Below are 19,755 nucleotides of genomic sequence, written 5' to 3'. Positions count from 1 at the left end.
CCGTGTGCAAAACGGTCAAATGCAATGAAATTTGACGGTAAACATCTTACTGTGCACTCCCACGTCGGTTTCATGCCTTCCTCTCGAATGGAGTGCCTTACGCTTCCGTCAGTGGACGCCCCTGAAAGTCACATGACTCTGGTCACATGACGCCACGCGTGTCAGAAAGCGGCGGCACCAGTGAGGCGCCTGGCCCCGGTGTGTCCTCGTGCCCCGGGGCTGCCTGCGGGCGCGTGATCTTAGTGTGGAATTTTTTTCGTTTAACAGAAGAGAAAAGGAAGTAAATAAATGAACCGTGATTATACTGGGCAAGCAGGGTGGATTAAGCGGCCCAGACAGCTGTTTGTTATCAGGCTTTTAGATATGCATTTAACAATGTACCATTTTCAATATTAAATATGGAATAAAATCATTCTGTGATGTGCATTTGCGTATCGAGTGAGTCTCACCGGTTCCCTAAAATAATTTGTCGTCCAGCATATATTTGAGTTAAATGCCTTTTTATGGCGTAGAATTGACGTTAGCAGCCATTTTCCACAATGATCCGAGATCTCAAAATAACTTTTGGAGAGCACATTCATTTAGCCCGGATCGCTGTTGTATGTCCTGTTTTTTATGTCCCCGCCAGTGTGATTAGATGTCAGAGCTGGTTATGGCTTCCGTAAAGTGATGCCGGTAATGACAGTGCCTTGGAAGCCGGAACGTTCCGAGCGACTCTTCACCTATTGGCGTTCCTGCGTGTAGCAGGCTCTCCTGCTCCGGTAGAGGCGACGACCCGACTCGGCCAGGTACACTGAGTTTTCCTTGAGAGTCCAAGAAAGCGAAGGAGGCAGGGAGAAGAAGAAAATGATTCATCGAGTGCCAGAGAAGTTCTGGTGACACGGATTAGATGATTGAATAGGATATTCCGAGGCAGGAGTTACCGTTCTCTGCGTGTCACGGTCGTGGCCATGAGCACGGAACATCTGTCTGGCCCTGTGTGGCGTAACGAGGAAAGTGACGTTAATGATAAATGACGATTCATAACGTCTGGCGTCAGTAAAGGATACTTGGTAAATAGTCGCTCTATCGTGACTATTAAAACCCAACTTCGCCTTAAGATGTCACCCGGGGAGCAACTGCAGTGAAGTCAGAGTTCCTCCCTGCCGGTCTCTGTCTCGTGAGAACTCGCACGAAAGTGTCCAGGCGCACATCAGATCTGAAATGCAGACGTGCGGGGTGAATGAGAGAGCCCAGTCTCCAGCCACCTTAATGACAGTCTCCATTTTTACGCGGTCTGTCACTCAGGCTAACGACATTAATAATAACAACTCGAGAGAAAAAGGGGAAACTGTGGTGAAGCCTGACTGTACTGTTTTTTAATTGAAAAATTTGATTACTGCAAGATAAAGGTTGATCGCTTTGACTTGTGCCTTAGATTTGACTCTTTGACTAAGGAACAGTCAGCGCAATTTTTAAAAGACCTTGTTGGAAGTCTCAATCGTTACTTTTACAAACCTCCAATATTTACAGTACCATTGTCTAGAATATGAGTTATAGCTCACATGACTCAAGTTTATATATGTGTGTGTGTGCGCATGTGTGCTTATCTATCTATGCTTATCCATCTGTCTGTCTGTCTTCGCTTGTTAATTTTCCCAATAGCAATTTTTATGTGGAAAATTATATTTCATTTAGAACGGTCTGTACACTGATGTATCAAAACACAGAATTTTCCTTTAGGGAGGCAGACAGAGTGAACGCTGCTTGTTCCCCATCGGTCTGCTTCATTGTCGAGGTAACATCTGCTCATCTGCTTCAGATGGAACTTCAAGCCCTGTTCGCACGACCGCCATGCTTCACCATGGTGATCGTTTAATATTTACTCCAGCGTGGACACTGAACTCGCCGCGTCGGCGGTTAGGATTCTTGGCTGTCCAGGAAGTACCACACCCTATCCAGAAAATGCTAATTTGCAGCTAGTCAGTGTGAGATTAGCCACCCCCTCCCCCACTGGAACACAGCGACAGTGCTCGCGGGATGTTCACGTTTGACTTCAGCTCCCCCTACATGCGATGCCATCCCTCAGGGGGCGCGAGGCGGGTGAATGCAGTATGACGACACGCTGTGCTATTTTTAACATCCAGGGAACACACGCAGTGCACCTGAACCTTTGCAGTTTTATTAACGCTCTGCTATTTGTCACGTTGAGACACTGTTTTGTCATCATTAGGGAGTCAGATGTGACCTTCTGGTCCCTGGATTTTATTTTTAATCTTTTTTTGTGGGGGGAATCCTTCTCGTGTTAGCTGTTTCTTTACCCGAGTAGCTGACAGTTTCACAGCAGCTACCGCATTTGCACTAATTAGCCATTGGGGGGCGACAGTCCTGTCACCGGCCGTGATGAGTGATTGGGGGAGGGGTGGGGTTGCCTGGGGACTTCGTTAGACTTGACTAGTTACCGTCCGTTTTCTTAACCCCAGCTAGATAGGGCCCCAAATAACTTTCGTGGGAGGTGCTCATTTTGTGTGCTTTACGTTCCGTCGGAACTTGAGCCGTGGGGCTTCTCTTGGCTGTCGGGGACCAGGATTCCCACCTCGCCCCTGCAGAAAAACGCCACGTCCATCTCTCGCCCTGGTTGCCGCACAGAAATGAAGAGCCCTGGTGTGTAGGAGGTCTGTGAAGGGCAGTGCTCCCACTGAGCGGTGCTGTAATTATTCTCTTACAAACATTTATAAAATAAAAAAGAACAAACCAAACTGCCACTTCCACACCTGCCTTTCCTCCGGGAAGGCGAGAAGCCGCCCAAGCGATGCTTTTACGGCCGTAATAACAGCGTACGGTAACTTGACAGCCTCTCCAAATGGGCTTTCAAATAGCGACAGAAAACCTTTAAAATCTGCACCCCTCTCCTTGGCTGTATTAGTCTCTCGCACAGCCGCCTTTGGGAAGCAGAATCTAAAATGATTAGAATGTATTTTTATCCCCGTTTTTTGAAAGCTTATGAAAATACCATAACTAAACAAGACTCGCAGTGGTGCATGAGTATACAGGCCAGGCTGATCAACTAATTGTGCAGTTTGGACCAGGAAACGTGACCAGGCTTGATTTCGATTTAGTTTTGAAACTCTTTGGTAATGTGCAGTCGTAACATGAATAGCATTCCCCCTGCCATTTATTCCTAGCATCTTTTTAATCTCACTTTGCCGGCTCTGACGGGACTCACCAAGATATGTAAAACCTTTGTTAGTAGAATCAAAAAATGTATTACTTACATGTATTTAGTAGACACGTTTTCCAAAGCAACATACAACTGAGGATCAGAGAGCAGGGTCACTGGATATGTTGAGATTAAATGTTTTGCTGAATGGCCGGTGATGATATCAGTCAAGCTACAGCCATGGGATTTTAACAGCAAACTCCTGCTCATGGGCACAGAGATTATTAACCCACAGAGGAACACACCATCCACAAAATGACATTGGAACTCATATTGAATAGTCACAGTAGGATTCGCAAGTTAAATTACTTTTTGCAATATACTAACATGCTAATATTATTGTTTTTGTGCTAACATGCTAACATTACTCTTTTGTGCTAATGTGCTAACATGCTAATATTACTGTTTCGTGCTAATGTCCTAACATGCTAATACATCCATTGGAAACCACTAGACTTCATAGACGTTGTTTCTACGTGTAACACATGGACATTAATTGATAAGTGGTCCCTTGTGTTCTCAGTGTTGACATTTATAGTTAAATCATTGTGTCGGTTTGTCTTTTGCCTGACCAGTGGCCGACGGAGACTACTGGCGTTTGCTGAACCCCGGGGAGTACAAGGTAATTGTCAGGGCCGACGGCTACACCTCCACCAGCAAAGTGTGCGAGGTTGGCTACGAAATCGGGGCCACGCGATGCGACTTCGTCATCACCCGCACCAACCTGTCACGCATCAAAGAGATCATGGATAAATTTAACAAGCAGCACGGTGACAGCCACCTGCCTGTCAGGCGGCCCCGGCAGCCCCGCCCACAACGACGGCGCGGAACATAGGCATGGGGGCATGCCGCGCTTACTGGGACAGACTGGACCCATCATATAAAGGACTGGGAAGCTGACACCAAATGTCCCACCCCTCCCTGACTGGATTTCTCAATGATTTTATGCAAATTATGGTGAGACCTGTGGAAAAAAATGGAAGCAATGAAAAAACAGAGAAATCCACATGTGAGAGCTGTTTCGTTCAAACAGGTGAAATGCATCTTTAAAAAGAGACAGTTTCTACCCTTCAACTCTAAAATACACATTCGTATAACAATTGGCTGTTATGGTAACCGAATGACAGTTATGCTGAATGCTAGTCCGTCTTTTGTGGTTCCTTGTCCATTCTTCCAGAAAAGTTATAATCCCTTCAGTCTGACGGATACATTGTCTCACACAAAGCTTACTCTAAGCATTTATAGAACTTATTAATTATAATAAGGCGATGTACGGGATTGAATGCTTGAAGAAGAGTCAGACAGTGGCTGATGCTCCTGTCCAGTAACTGCCACACACTGAATCTGACCCTAGTTTGGCGTTTGCTGAAATGCAAGCCCTGTTGTCATCGTGAAAATTAGTTCATATACAGCCGCTGCACTGAGGTGACATCAGTTGAAACGCTGAACAGAAAAGCTACATTCTGCAGCATCCGGTTTCCTTGTGATTGTCTCGTATGTTTCATGTAGCACCTTGTGAGTTATAACGAGGTAACTGCCAGCGTGTATCATTTTTTACAAAAGTATTAGCCCCTCTTGACCCCTCTCCCTGAGATTATTTATCAGAATTATACTTACAGAGACCAGAGACGTATCTTTAAGTCTAAGTTAAGATTTCAGACATGTCGTACTTCTGTACAAAGGCGTGTCTTTGTACTGAAATGTCCTTCTCATTTGAGGGTTAATTGTTCTCATTTGTGTCAGTTTATTACGTATGTTGTTCACAACTTAATTTATATCCACAGTATAAATGGTATGATGTATTCATTATGTAAAATATGTATTGTCTATAATGTTACTGTTTTCAAATCTTTAACAAATCTGAGCATAAATTAGCAGCAGCTTGTCTTGTTGTAGCTAAGATGGCTGTATGGTATTAACTGTCTGGGGTTTGCTCCATTAGCTTCAGGACTCTAACGGACGATTCGTCTTGAGTCCTAGAATATCCTCGACCGTATCTCCAAGATACAGACGGTACAGACGGTTAACGGTAAATTCAAGAAAAATGCCGAAAATTAATGTGTATGTAGAAAAATATATATATAAAAAGGAAAAAAAATGGGAAATGCATCCTAGAGCATTCAACTGTGGCATTAGTTCTCAGATACGTCTCATTTTTCAGAGGGGAAATCATTTATTCTGAAGTTGGTCTAAGATATAAGCGACAGAGAGGCTTGATGAATGATCATCTTATTGTCATACTGAGCAGTACTATACAATTCTACGTGTTATATGCAATAAACATTTTATACACATCAACAAAATCCAGAAGACTGTAACTGATCCTTCCATCTTTCTCTCCGCTTTCTGTGTGATGTTTGCTATTGTTCCCTCGGGTAGAGAAATGCAAGCTGACTCAGTGGATGTCCCCACTCTCATTCCCGTTTGCGCCGGAGACTCGGGGTCCTGGCTCATATACGTTGCTCTGTAGTTGTCTATTTTCTACCCGCTCGGCGGCTTCCACAGGGCCCCGAGTACCACGCTGCCGGAGGCAGGAGAGCCTAATTGCTCAGGCTCCGGCGAGCTGTCATGGTTGCCTGCTCGCTGAAGGGAAGAGGAATAAAAAGCAGAGAATCGCCCACATACTCCGAGTCACACAGCCCCACAATTACTGGAAGGCCTCCGTTCCGGAGCGACGTCTCCGTATCCCCCCCCCGGGAATTCAAAAATAAGAAACACCCCATACTCCTATCAAGAAAAAATGGTAATTGGTTACCAATTATCTTTTCTTGGCTTTGTTGAGTCATGGGAGGGTGGTTTTTAAAGGGGAATCGGGGTTTAATTTTGGAAAGCGGGACATTTCTGAGAGGGAGCTTGAGTGGGGCGTGGCGGCGATCCGGTCCTGCTTTTTATGAACGCCAAGTGTAATCATGGTGATCCCACATGTGCTACTTCTGCCTGTTGGAGAACCAGCCGCGGACGTGCTCTTCCTGGGGCTTCCCATCAGGGGGCGCCGTGTCTTTTTTTCTGCAACGCTGATTTCCATCATCTCCTTCCGAGGCGCTGCCGTTTCTGCTCATAGCGGCTATCCTTTTTTTTTTTTTATTTGGGTCCTTTGTTCTTTGCTTTTTGTGAAAACCAACCAGGAGATTCCGCACTCTGAAGATGGGCCAGGAGGCCGTGTGGACCCCCGTCACAGCGCCTCCTATAGGTAGCTTCAGATATACATGGCAGTTTTCACTAAATGTATCTAATTATTTACACGTTCGTGTTCAGCGATAGAAAGGATACTGACAAATTTGCCCCCCCAAAAGAGGCTCGGGGGAGGGTTATGCTATCTTTCCCACCCTTGCCACTCTAATGCCATGCAGATGTGCAGTAAGACAGAGCAGAGAACCTGAGCGACCCCCCCCCCCCCCCGAAAGAGGTTCAAAGGACGACTGCTCCTCAGAAGCTTGTCCAGCTTTTGAAACGGACACCGGTCCGCCAGCATCACATACGCTTAAACAGGCGGCCGCCCTCGGACACGACTGCTCCACTCGCGTCGGGGAAACAGATTAGACACGCAGATGAGTCAATGGACATCAAACAAGAAGGAAGATCTCGCCACGCACCAGCAGATGAAACGAGATAAATCATTTCCAGAAAGTAATTCGACAAAACGTGAATAAATAACAGGCATGGGTAGAGCGTACAAAAAGCTAAATGAAATACCACTTCTTGGAATCTAATAATACCAGTCAGATGCCCAGTTCGAATCCTTCGAAATACATGTATGTATATTTTTTCACTAGAATTGATGTGACCTCAGGAACAACAGGCTGATGATCTCGGTTTGCGAGGTTTTCGAAACCAGTCTACAAGTCAAATATAGGTGGCAGAATAATCAGTACCTTACATTTTGCCCACTTTCCCATGTGCAAGTCATTTTATTTAATTATTGCTACATTAGAATGAAAAGCACTGAATATGTTAATAAACAGGTGTGTGTCTGGGGGTGGGGGTGGGAGGGGGGGGTCTGCTCCAGGCAGTGCATAAATCCCAGGCCTGGGACAAAATTTCTTCAAAAGGGCCCCCCTGTTGTGCAACCCCTTTCACCCCCAGCCCCCCCTCGGCCTGGGGAAGTTGTGAGAACTTGTGGGCCTAAGACAGTAAGCCTGGATCTAGGTATATATGATAGTAGGTCAAGCTAGTGGGCTTGAACTATAGACTGAAAATGACTAGGAGAGATGGAGCCAGATGAGATAGGATCCTTTATTACCAGGAGGGTGACAGCAATTTCAGATGTTCCCTATACTACACGCAATACTAGAGAAACATGCTGTCAATAAATATATACAAGGGATGGACTGAATATTTCTGATAAAAATTTTTTTGTTTGTGGATCAGTGTCCCGAATAGATCACACCTTTTCCTTGACATTCCCCCTCGCGGTTCCCCGATTCCTAATGAAAAATTAAAAATGAAAATTGACCGGATTGCAGGGCTCAGGGTCAGGAAGCGGGTGGGGCCGCTCGATAACTGGAGCACTGTTGGTGGGGGAAGGGGGAGAGGGGCGGCATCTGTTAACCTCGAAAATAGCTACGGTGTAGCCAAAAATGATTTGTACACTGTGAAAAAATGGTCAAAAATGGAAATGATATTGAGGATATTGAAGAACAAACTTTAAAAACTGTCTAAAACGTTGCAATTATGTGTGTGCGTCATGTAAAGAAACAAAATAAACTTTTATTCAAAACTTATTTCGCAGTGGTTTTCAAACGATGTAATTTCATCATCGTCCATTTTTTTCACAATGTACAGATCATTTTCTGCTACACTGCATATGTTTCTGCACCCATGATCAGCCAAAGTTTGGAGGACTGTGTCTGGACACACCAATGGACCACTGATTACCTAAACAGGCATGATTAAATTCACATAAAGCTTTTTGATGTCAGGTTCATCAACACTGTTCGCCCTTTTTAAGAAGAGGTCCGGATTATCATTCTGCGAGAGGCATGGTGTGAAACTCGTGCTTTAAGGTACAGTACCGATTAAATGTAAACAGGCATGTGAAAACGCATCATCTTTCCTTTTATCTGTATAATATCTCGCAGGCAGTTAAGGGTAAACATTCTGACCCCAAAGTCAAAACGAACAGGATGACTGAATTCATCCCAGCGATTTGCAGGCCGCTGCGGCAGCCTCCGAGGAGGGTGACAGATTTGTCTCTCGGCCACGATTAGCCTCTCTGCTTAACCCCACCCAAAGGTGGGGTGCCAAGGGCTGGCATTAGAGAACGGGATCGCAATCACAGCTGCAAATCGTGGGGCCTGTGCTGTCATTCCATTACAGAGAGCAGCATGGAGTGAGCGGGAGAGATATCCCTGAAGCAGAAGGCAGACGATCCACAAGTGGCCATTTATCACTGCGCAGTTGCATAATCCATACTGTGACATGCAACTGTGTACAAGACTGTATATTTAATACCCGAGTATCGTTTGGCGTTCCAGCCTGTTAAAAAGCACAACCTCTCTTGAACTCTTGAGTCATTCCCGAGCATGCCGCCCATATTCTCACCAGCTAAATACCTTTTAAAACATTTGCTATACAACCATGAACTGGCCAATTGGAAGAAAATGTCAACAAGGACGGCGAGAGTGATTTGATCGCAGGGGTCTTTAGTGGTCAGATTGTTAAGGGATTTGCTGAATGTCAGCGTCTTTTATTGCAGCCAAGGACACGTCATCGTGACATCGTGACGGCCTCGTGCGCCTGTTCTGCTCACCGTAAAATAGCGCTCGTGGCATTTCCCGTCAGTATTACCGTAAATATGTTAAAAATTCGCATGCAGTAAAGCCTCAGAACAGATAACGTAGTATTATTACCGTCAAATAATATGCATAATTAGGCCTATCAGACGAAAGTGTTCAAAACAGTCCATGAAACAAATGGATGTTCTTTCAACATTACATTATTTATTCTGACAAATTTACAATATACAATAAATATATGTTAGGAAAATCGAACAATACCTGCTTTTAACAAAAATATAAACCAACATGTTTTACATCGACACCTAAATACAAGGGAAAAAATAAACATTGTATAATTTTGGCAGCACAAATTCAGTAATGCAATAAGAATAATAATTTAAAACAGAAATAATACCTTTTGTATAGCTGATGCAGCGAAATAACGTGTGGGTTTTTCAATAAATAGAAAAGTTATATTGGTTATTAAGTATTTGTTCAATATTAAATCTAACTCTATGTCAAATATGCACTATGAACAACTGAGCATTATATGTATGCTTTTTTGTTTAGTATAACTTAAACCATATTTTAAATGCTTGCGGTCGGATAAATGCATTAATCTAAAAAATATTTTGTCCATAAACAATGATTTTGGTGCTGTAGCTTACCTTCTTCACAGAGGGTAATAATATAAACCACATATTTCAGCTTCCATAAACCAACACATTATAGAGCTAAAACCAGTCGTCACTGTACTATTGAAGTTGTGAAAATGTATAAAAACCTGTAATTACAATAGTAAACCACATTCTAGAACACTCTGTACAAAGTATGTATCGTTGAATCACATTGTAATCAAATTACCGACAAACAAACACAGTCTATGTTGTCGTTACTTTCTATATATTTTATACATAACTGCCAATTAATTTTATTCTACTTTTTGACTAATAAAGCAACAAGTCACGACTTAGTTTGTACAAAGCACGAGTGTCCACAAATGCTCTTTTAGTGCAAATGATGTATGAAATCCTCAGCAGGCACCAACTGTGCGGAGTCCGACGGATGCAGACACCCGATCCTGCAGTTTACAGACAGATAAGCGCTGATAAGGCCATGTTACTCGTAAGTCACTGTGCTTAGCTTCATTGTCCTAGATGTTCTGGTTGGGTAGCTCGCGTTCCGAAATCCCGATCACGTCGTACAGGAGGTATATGTCTGTTTCGTGATAGCATCTGAGGTATTGTTCTTTCCCTTGGTAGTTGTGATGCAGAAATCATTAGGTGAGCAGAATGGCAGCTATGCGCCTTATTCTGCGTATTGGACACTGCTGAGTATTTAACAATATCCATACAGAGATCAGCACAAACATTTAAATTAATGAAACTAAAAAGGTGAGGAAATGTCAATGACGGACGATGTCCAGTATCATTTGCACTGTTCAAAAGTCTCTCTTTTGCCTTTTTAAAAAAAAAATAAAAAAAAATCGGAAATTGGTAACCCAGCTAGGCCTACTTGCTACATCATGCACGTGATGGGCTGCTTCCTCTTGCTGGTAATTAATTCGTGACTCCTGCTCTGGAAATATGCTACATTTTCAAACATGACAGTTCATCTTCACATATTTGCGTTGTGTTAAACAGTCAGATGGACACTTGGCAGTGCGCAGAATGCCCGGGTAAACACATGTTAAGGTCGTCTAAGGCTGAGAACATTCCCAGGTAGCACTGAAAGAGATTGTTTCTAGAGTCTGGTGACAGTTTAATGGTCATAGTGACTGAGACAGAGTGAAGCTTCCCTGGAACATACCATGCACAAGCAAATGACTTATGAGTATAGAATTTGTGTAGGTTTTTTGAAGTAAAGGGATACAGACTATAGTTTACCAGCCCCCACATTTGTGCATATAACTCCAAAAACTAAAAAGTTTGTTCTTAAGTGCAGCTACGTTGCTAGATGCATGTAACATTAAACACATAGGGAATGAAACCGAAAATAGTTCCCACGCTCCCATACGTACATAGGGGTAGCAGTATAGAAATTATATTCAAGGTAGAATGGAAGATGTTACCTTTAAACTCTTCTCAGATCGGCTAACAAAACTATGTTCATTTTATAGCAAAATGAAAGTGATTTATGTTCCTTTTCGCGACTCGTATTCACTTTTTTTGCCTCATAACTACAACTCCATTTTGTTAAAGGTTACGGTGGTTGCCATTGTAATTGTGAATGATTTCTACGCCATTGTCTTGGCGGCCACGTGTGGTAAATGATTAAGATTATCAAAATGGCATATGCAGTAATTAACTTCAAAACAACCTTATCTGAAACGTACAGCACAATGGCTTCTGTAGCCCTTTTCAGTAAATAAGCTTTCAGATCATTGACAGTTTTCTCTCTGCGTGTCATGTCTTTGTTATGGATAATTACGCGAACAATGCATTATAAAAATAGACAGATTAACACGATTTATATAACTAGAGACTTTCATTTCTTCAATTCTTGGCTGAATAAACATTTGAAGAGGAACTTTAATTTCAAAATGAATGCTGATAATACAGCATGTATTTGTTATCACAGTTCTTCTCAAATCAAAAGATCAAAGTTTATCCATATGCCTGTGATCCTTATATAGCAGTTCAACTTCACTAATGAATCACGCGATTAATCACACAGTAATCGCTTAATCTTATAACACGTTCTAGGATTAATTACATAATTGCCGCCCAGTGTATGCGTAGGTGTCCTTATGCACTTAGAAGCAACAACTGCACCCCATAAAAAATGATCGGGGGTTCAGATGTGTCACGCCCAGCAGCAAAGCTAGTGAAGTCCTACACTTGTCCAGGTCTAACCGGACACCCACACCGATCGCTTCGGTTATCCGTGCGACCCGAAAAGCAGCCGGTAGCACAATGACTGCGCACCGGCAGCCACTTTCTAATTATCTCTGCTATTATATCTGTCAAACAGTGCTGTTCATTCAATGACTCAGCCCCCCCGTATTGCAACCCGATCTGCGCGTCCCAGACGGATATCCGGGTCGTCCGCACTGTACCAGCAGTTCCTACCCGTCTACTGAGACCTTCTTTCATGTGCAATTGCACAATATGCACTGCGAGAAGCAAATCTGCCTGACACAGCGGCGGCAATCGCTTACTGTATATTTAATACAAATAAAAGATTAAAATTGACAAGAGAAAACGAGCTGTAAAATGTAAAACATGCAGCTTCGTCTCATATAGGGTACGATCCTGACACCGAAAACTAAGTAAAAAAGAGTGACTGCAGGGTGTGAATGTTTGAAACTGCTGTATCGGTGGCTCTCAGTTGTGTTTTTGTACGTTTACATCCTTAATGAGTGTGACAGTAAGTCCTGCAACATAAGGAAAAGTATATTTCTTGCTGAAAACACTAAAAGTTGGTCTAAAAATACTTGATTAAACTGGAAGAAAGCGGCATTGGCAACACTTTCGTGTGTAAATGTGAGTAACCCTCTCCATCTCTCATCAAAGCAAAGCTCCACTCGGTAATTATTTAATTAGCAGGATGTTCCATTAAGGTGTGTGCAGAAACCCATAAACCAGAGCTAGGTGGATGAGAAAAGTGCAGCCAGATTTGTGTTAAGATGCCCTTCGTTATGCTCTCACCTCAACCATACCCAGAGGCAGAAGTAAATTTGGATGGGTCGATTTTGATGACTGTTGAGGGGCTGCCTTGGTAAATCAGGGCGATCAGATTTCGAAGGGGGTTCAAATTAGTAGTTTTTCACGACTGGCTTTGTGTTTGAACATAGCAAATACTTTTTTTTTTTTGCGACGGGGGTGATTGGAACCTGTAATTTTATTACATAGCTATATGCCTGTCCATAACACCAGTTAGGTCTGCAGATAGTGAGACACATGCTCTCTGCCACAAGAGCAAACCCAGGCAACCCTCGATTTCGCTACCTATCAAAACACAAAAAAGCTCTTCGAAGACATAAGATGCACATTGTCTGCACAGATTGCCAATAAACCACGACATTTCAAAAGAGTTCTGCAGACGCTTGTGTAAGTCAGATGTCTCACTGGATAAAACACTTGGGCGACTAATGAACATTATTAGCGAACATAACTTTGTCACGCCGTAAAAACACCCCTTCATGAACACAGGCGATAACCAATGACGTACTGCTTTAAGACAAGTTTACTTTCTGTATCATATGCATCCGGGACAGGTTCACATTGTGATTCTATGTGACTTTAAACTGCTGAAATCAGTTAAATTTTTGGGTTGGTTAAATGGCAGAACGTTTCACCAAATCCAAGGGATGATTTTTTGTTCTTGCATAGGTTTGTGGCTAAACTACTGATGACCATGTAGTTAACTGACATAGAGGCTACATGCTGACATCCCTGCAGACAAACGTTTCAATTGGAAACCAACCAGGTTGCATCCCTGCGTCCCACCGAAACACATACCAACACAGACACACCCAAGCAAATATAATGAGGAGGTGTGAAGATAGAGCGGTTCGCTTCTCTGGACTCTCCGTTACGTTGATCCACAAGGACATCACACACTCCTCAGGTTGTGTGTCGTCCTCTGAAGAGCCAGTCGTCACCTGCAGCAGTGATATCCTGTCCCCGACACCCAGATCCAGTCTGCTTTATGACCTCCAGAAATGACCACTGTTGACTAAGGGATAAGTGTTCAGCACAGGGAAAGTATGGAAATGCACAAGCAAGCGGACATGGGGTGCTGATGGTGCAGGGTGCAGGCAACGAGGGGGTGGGGGGGGGCCGGTACTTGATCCATTACACAGGCCTGTTCCAGCAGACCCTGGTACACATGTCTCCGAGACACGCTCGCTTCAGCATCCTGTCATTCCGAAACCGCCCCCCTACCCATTGCAGGTCGACCTCAGTCTACCGTCTGCACCACGTGGTTCCCCCTCCCCTGCCCCGACGCGTTCAGGGCGCTCCTCTTCAGCATCCGGTTGACGATGTCGGCGCAGGTCTTCCGGTACTGGTGCCGGAGCAGGGAGTAGGCGAATGGGTCGCAGGCGGCCTTGCTGTAGGCCAAGCACTTGGACAGGAGTCCCCAGTGAGGGTTGATAGGCACTGCCGGGAACAGCTCCAGAATCCTGCCAAGACACACAGACTGAGAGTGTGCAGGAAGTGGAGGGCGGGGCTCCACATGCACGCCTGAGATCACTTCCAGGTCATGGCAAGCAAAATGTGATCGCTGACCAATTAACTTCCAGGTCAATCCTTAGGAGAGGCGTCACTGTTTAATCCTTGAGTTTGGTGCTTCCATCTATATCCATATCTATTCATGTCTAAAACTTAGGCCTTTTCAATAAAAGTCTCTTCTGCACTAATAAATAATTTTCATGACAGCAGCAAACTGCTGTCCGTATGAAAAAGAAATTGCCTTTTCCTGCTTTTTTCTCTTTAATGCTTATCAGACTGTGCATCATGCGCCCTGGGAGTTTACTGTTACATTTGCTACTGCCATCAGTTTTACTGTTGAAGAAAAGGCTGCATTTCAAGAAGCAAAGGACAAGAAATGAAATGGTGGAACAAATCTAATGGTGGGGCGGCATGGTGGTGCAGTGGTTAGCACTGTTGCCTCACACCTCTGGGACCCGGGTTCGAGTCTCCGCCTGGGTCACATGTGTGTGGAGTTTGCATGTTCTCCCCATGTCGTCGTGGGGTTTCCTCCAGGTACTCCGGTTTCCCCCCACAGTCCAAAAACATGCTGAGGCTAATTGGAGTCGCTAAATTGCCCATAGGTGTGCATGTGTGAGTGAATGGTGTGTGAGTGTGCCCTGCGATGGGCTGGCCCCCCATCCTGGGTTGTTCCCTGCCTAGTGCCCTTTGCTACCGGGATAGGCTCCGGACCCCCCGCGACCCAATAGGATAAGCGGTTTGGAAAATGGATGGATGGAAATCTAATGGTACATTAATCTCAAAGAAATATCAATGTAAGCATTCAACTCTATTGTACTATAGTAGGTAAAACAAATACCTTTTAGTCTCCCTTTACATTTAAATATCACAAATAACTATAATCTGTTACCGATATAAAAAGAAAAAAATTGCACTAATAGATGTCATTTAACAAAGCTGATGGATTCATACTCTCTTGTTAAGCTTCACAGTGCATTCTCCTGCTTAGAATTCACCTGTAATACAATGGCACATACATCACAAATATATATTCTTTTTTTTCCCTTTTTTTCCCTTTTTTTCTTTTTTTCCCCTTTTTTCTTTTTTTCCTTTTTTTTCTTTCTTTTTTTTCCTTTTTTCTTTTTTTTTGGAAAAAAAACAAATATATATTAAAAGAAATTCACTAATGATGAATGTGAAAAAATAGGTCTTCCCATATTCTTCGAATTAGTAAATTAAATACTCAGGTTACACTAAGGCAGTTTCTCAACACGGCCCATAGGGACCCCCAGACAGTCCATGTTTTTCTGCCCCCCAGCTCCCTACCAGGGACTGTCTAGCTGGGAGAAATGTGGACTGTCTGGCAGGCAGCTGAGAGGGAGCGAAAAAATGGACCATCTCCGCTACACAAAGCGACAGTTTTGCTCACAAATATGGACTCAGATCCTTAATTAGCCTTGATCAGGCCTTGGTGAGAACATCACGACGTTTCCCTGCATGCTCCTGTTCCTGATTCTTGCTGTTGCTTCAAGAATCAACAAGGCAGCTTCACCCGAATGGCTTCACTGTTCAGTTTCAGGAATGTTCTTGCAGTAAGCTGCGCAGATCACCACGAATATAAATGTCTGCTACGTGGTATATCGCTAAGGAATGGGCTGCATGCAAACATGCACCCACACAAGACCACCACTACTCCTCATAGATGGATGCACTTATGCAGGAAGTGTGAAAAATCATACTAATGTACGTAACCGGAGAAGCGGTCGCTAATGCCATGCTGAGTTCTGCTGCAGAGTAGTCTCGACACAAAAGCTTAAGTAGACACTCTGTGCTGTGTGACCTCTAGATGCTGACTGGTCAGTCTGTTTGTAATATAAACATCCATCTGTGTTGTGCGGCCAATAGGACATCTGCGTCACTGTGGGCCTGACCACCAAGACTCCGCCCCCTCCAGCGAGTCGCTGATGATTCTGATTCTGATTATCCGTGAGAGCTGATTTTACTGAAGCGAACTCACCTCAACTTCTTTTTAGATTCAGCCACCTGCTGTCAAGCCTACAGGTGTGTTTATATGAATTCACATCAACCTCTGTTTGTGTGATTTAAATATTTTTTGCGCAGAATTTCCTCGCGTTGTTGTGAAATGATCCTGACCATGATAGCTGGGCTTCGTAACAATACACAACATTTCAAGGAGTGGAAAAGGATTATTTTCTGTGTGTTGAGATAAGACTTTCTGAGTATAAGTGGTTTTGTCATGAAGGGATTTTAGTGTGAAACATTCCTATCCTTGCTTAATGCTCTATGTAACCCATTTATAAGCCAACTGCCCAATATCTCATTAAAGAGATTTTTTAAATCGCAGTTTAGTTTCCAAGGTCAAAAAGATTAACATTGTGTGAAAAAACAACCGTAATATGGATCTTTGGCTCAGTGATCTTTTCATACGGCTTACAAAAATAACAGAAAAGATTTTACAGCTACATTCATGTAACTCTACATTAGCCCAGTGCCTGAGTTTATTGCTTTTTAAATAATTAACAAGGTTATTTCCTGCAGTTTATTGGGCAAGGAGTCAAAGTTACTTTACCAATCAACCAAATGAAAATTAAGCTCGGGATATACTGTATCTGAACCTGACCAGTAGCCATAAATGTTTTTTTTTTTTTGAGGGGGAGGGTACAGCAGATTCTGAGAGGGGTTCAAATCCGTAATTTATCTGTGTTTATTTGTGCCTGATCTGATCTGGTACTGCATGAATGCTCCTTAGCACTGAGGCATCCAGAGTCAAATCGGGCCAATCAGGAGGCATGATCCACATCCAGGACTAGAAGGCCCATAATCCCATGTTGGGTCATATGAGCTGACAGGGACCCCACCTCCAAAAAACATGGGGCCCAGAGGGAGTCGGCAGCTATGACCCACACACTGTGAAAGATTCCGGAATGGGGGAAAAGTGCAAATGCAAGTGCCAGGGTATTCATTATCAGGAGGTCAGATTACTGCATTGCGTAGGTCTGAAGTATCGGTGACCAGGGTGGGGGATGGCGAGGGATAGAATGGGAAGTGGGGACGCCAAACACTGGTTTGTTAGGACACAGGGGTTTGAGGGTTTGAATATGACATCATCGCTGCACCCCCCCGACCACCACGTGTGATGGGCTTGTCCCCACCTTGTAATGACGTACGGAGCGAAGCAGAGCACGAAGGTGCCGATGAAGGTGCTGATCTTCTTGGTGGCTCTCTGCCGCCGCCGCCGCTGTTCCTCTAGACACTGCTGCCGAACACTGTGGGGGGGGGGCGGGGGGGGGGGGGGGGGGGCAGGAGAAGGCTGTGTCAGGGCAGGGACGCGGCCGTCACACCATGCAAGGCTACTGTGAGGGCAGATGGCAAGGCGGCTGCTCATGAACATGCCTGGTGGGTCACTGTTCTGGAAATCAGAGCGTGGGGCCGCATGTTAAACATGCAGATCCACCTAAGTTAAAGTTGTACTGTAATTTCCAAAGTACCGTTTTTAATTTCATTATTACACTGGTGCCTGTCCACACTTATGCTGAAAGTGACAAAGATAAGACAAGGCTGCAAAAAGCTGAGTAAATCTGCTGGTTAGTTACATTTATAAACACATGGTTATTTATTCAGCGACTTCGAACGTGTCCTATACCCCAAGCGAAAGCGGCTGGTTTAAACGCAAAGCTGACCGAGAGTTACCACGTGAATATTAGGCTACATGCCAAAGAATGCGTAAACCAGGAATATACTGGGCAATCTGTTTAGATGGTTGGAAAAATAGCCGTTATCTTTCATTTTAAAAATATCTTGTAATACTTATGTCAGTGAACTGTGAAATGTTGAACTAAGTAGGCCTATTAATGTCCCGCAAGTGTATTTGATGTACAGATTTAGTTTTTGGATCATATTTTTTCCTTCTATGCCAAAACAGCATTGTTTTGAAACACAGTCATTTTGCCGTTCTCTCTTGAATATAAAATGACGTTTTAAAACGAAATATCTAAAACAAAGTCTGTAACATTAGGAACATTTTTACGCAGTGTGTATTAAAATAAATGCGTTTCGACTGTAATATCTGCATATACATATGAGATAGTCTAGTGATTTGTGCGATGTCGACTTACGTGGGTCCCCGATAAGTACGCAGGTTATTCAGGCACCATCATCTAAATATAATAGATTTTATATTTCACCTTTAAGTATTATTTAAGGAATGTGCAGGAGTGACGCTGATAAAAGTTCCCTATGAAGAGCTTAGTGAATTTGACCATGGCACGGAAATGCGGCTCACAGATACATGCATCTCGTAGCACCAGTCAACTAATTGCACACATTTTCATTAAATCTAACATTTATGAAATCATACATCCCTTCATCCATTATATAACAAATATTGGTCAATTTTTATACTGGAGAAAGTCGGACGGATTTTGGTAGAGTGGCCTCTTGAGACAAAAACGTACATGTATAGACAGGGTCGCGGCGAAATCGACTTACCTTGGGTGAATGTCCACAAGTAGCACTAAAGTCTGCATTGTAATAACTTCTATCCTCTTACAGTGGAACCGTGCCACTTTGAGCACTTTAAGGTAAGTAACGCACAGTACTATCAGAGACATGAGAAAAGTAAGGGAATGAAAAACCACAGTAAAAGCAACGAACTGAGTCCGACTGTTATTCGCCCTGGCATTGCAGAGAGTGCAAGAGGCGTAAAGTTCGTGGTATCCCGTCCACGACAGACAGGCGGCTACGGTCGAGAAAGACATGGAGTGCGCCCACGTGTAGACCAGCACGATCGCGGCATCTCTGTGGCGCATCTTGGAGTGGTAACTCAGCGGGAAAACCACTGCGATCCACCTGTCGATGCTCAGCGCTGCCATGCTGAGCATGGAATTTGTGGTTAAAAAGGTGTCCAAGAATCCGATTATGTGGCAGAAACCTTCCCCGCCAGGCTGAACCTTGTTGACAAGCCCCACCAAAGTCAGTGGCATGTTAGACACAGTTAGCAACAAGTTGCAGAAGGTGAGGTTGAGGGTAAATAAACCCGGCACTTGCTTCCGTATCTCCGGGTTATACAGAAAGCAGATCAGCACCAGCACGTTGGACAGCAACGACACGATAATGATCAGGACTACCAGGAGAGAGACAATTACCTCCGCCGTGTCCATGATGCGCTCCGCTCAGATATCCGGAGTTTCGGTAATTGTATCCAACCACCGGCAGCTAAAAAATGACATGGTGTTAACTGCGGGTTATATCCATCAGCCTGCGTGGCTAGAAAGCCCAGTTATATCCCAAAGAGAAGATATTCTCCATCCCACGTCACTACTTTCAGATGAGTAGACTAAACAGCGGGAATGTCCGTCACAGCTACGAGAAATCAGGCTTAATCAGCTAAGGCGTGAGTGGATGCATGAATAGGGAACGGAAGCTACCAGTCTGTTCCCAAAAGTGGATCAGCGGAGTCTTCTCCAAATCCTTTTGGCACGGCATACTCTGCGATCGCCTCTATGAAATCGCTGCATACTGCATTGCTTTCATATACAGCATAGATCCGGATATTCCAAATAAATAACGGATGCACTACATTTCAAATGATTTTACTTAGGCTATCTTAATTCTTCATTACGTTTATCAGTTGTCGAACTGAATTCAGAGTATTTTTTTTCTT

At 43.8% G+C, this 19,755-nt stretch overlaps 2 protein-coding genes across 3 annotated transcripts in view; one reads left to right on the top strand and one right to left on the bottom strand.

Annotated features, from left to right (window-relative positions):
• cpxm2 (carboxypeptidase X (M14 family), member 2) overlaps positions 1-5,502 on the top strand; it is a 42,896-nt gene extending 37,394 nt beyond the window's left edge. For both annotated transcript variants that reach the window (XM_048988027.1, XM_048988028.1), the window contains one exon: positions 3,775-5,502. In XM_048988027.1, the coding sequence (XP_048843984.1) occupies positions 3,775-4,034 (260 nt within the window). In that variant the 3' untranslated portion in view covers positions 4,035-5,502. The remainder of the gene's footprint in view (positions 1-3,774) is intronic.
• An 8,160-nt stretch (positions 5,503-13,662) lies between these two features.
• Positions 13,663-19,345, bottom strand: gpr26 (G protein-coupled receptor 26). Its single transcript, XM_048987742.1, has 3 exons — positions 18,582-19,345; positions 17,246-17,359; positions 13,663-14,044 (listed from the first exon to the last, which is right to left on the bottom strand). Exons 1-3 carry the CDS (start codon positions 19,250-19,252, stop codon positions 13,822-13,824), a joined length of 1,008 nt encoding a protein of 335 aa, XP_048843699.1. The 5' UTR covers positions 19,253-19,345; the 3' UTR covers positions 13,663-13,821.
• Between the last annotated feature and the right edge of the window lie 410 nt (positions 19,346-19,755).

This window comes from Brienomyrus brachyistius, chromosome 20, assembly GCF_023856365.1.
Source record: "Brienomyrus brachyistius isolate T26 chromosome 20, BBRACH_0.4, whole genome shotgun sequence".
NCBI lineage: Eukaryota > Metazoa > Chordata > Actinopteri > Osteoglossiformes > Mormyridae > Brienomyrus > Brienomyrus brachyistius.
This window is presented reverse-complemented; position numbering and strand designations above follow the sequence as displayed.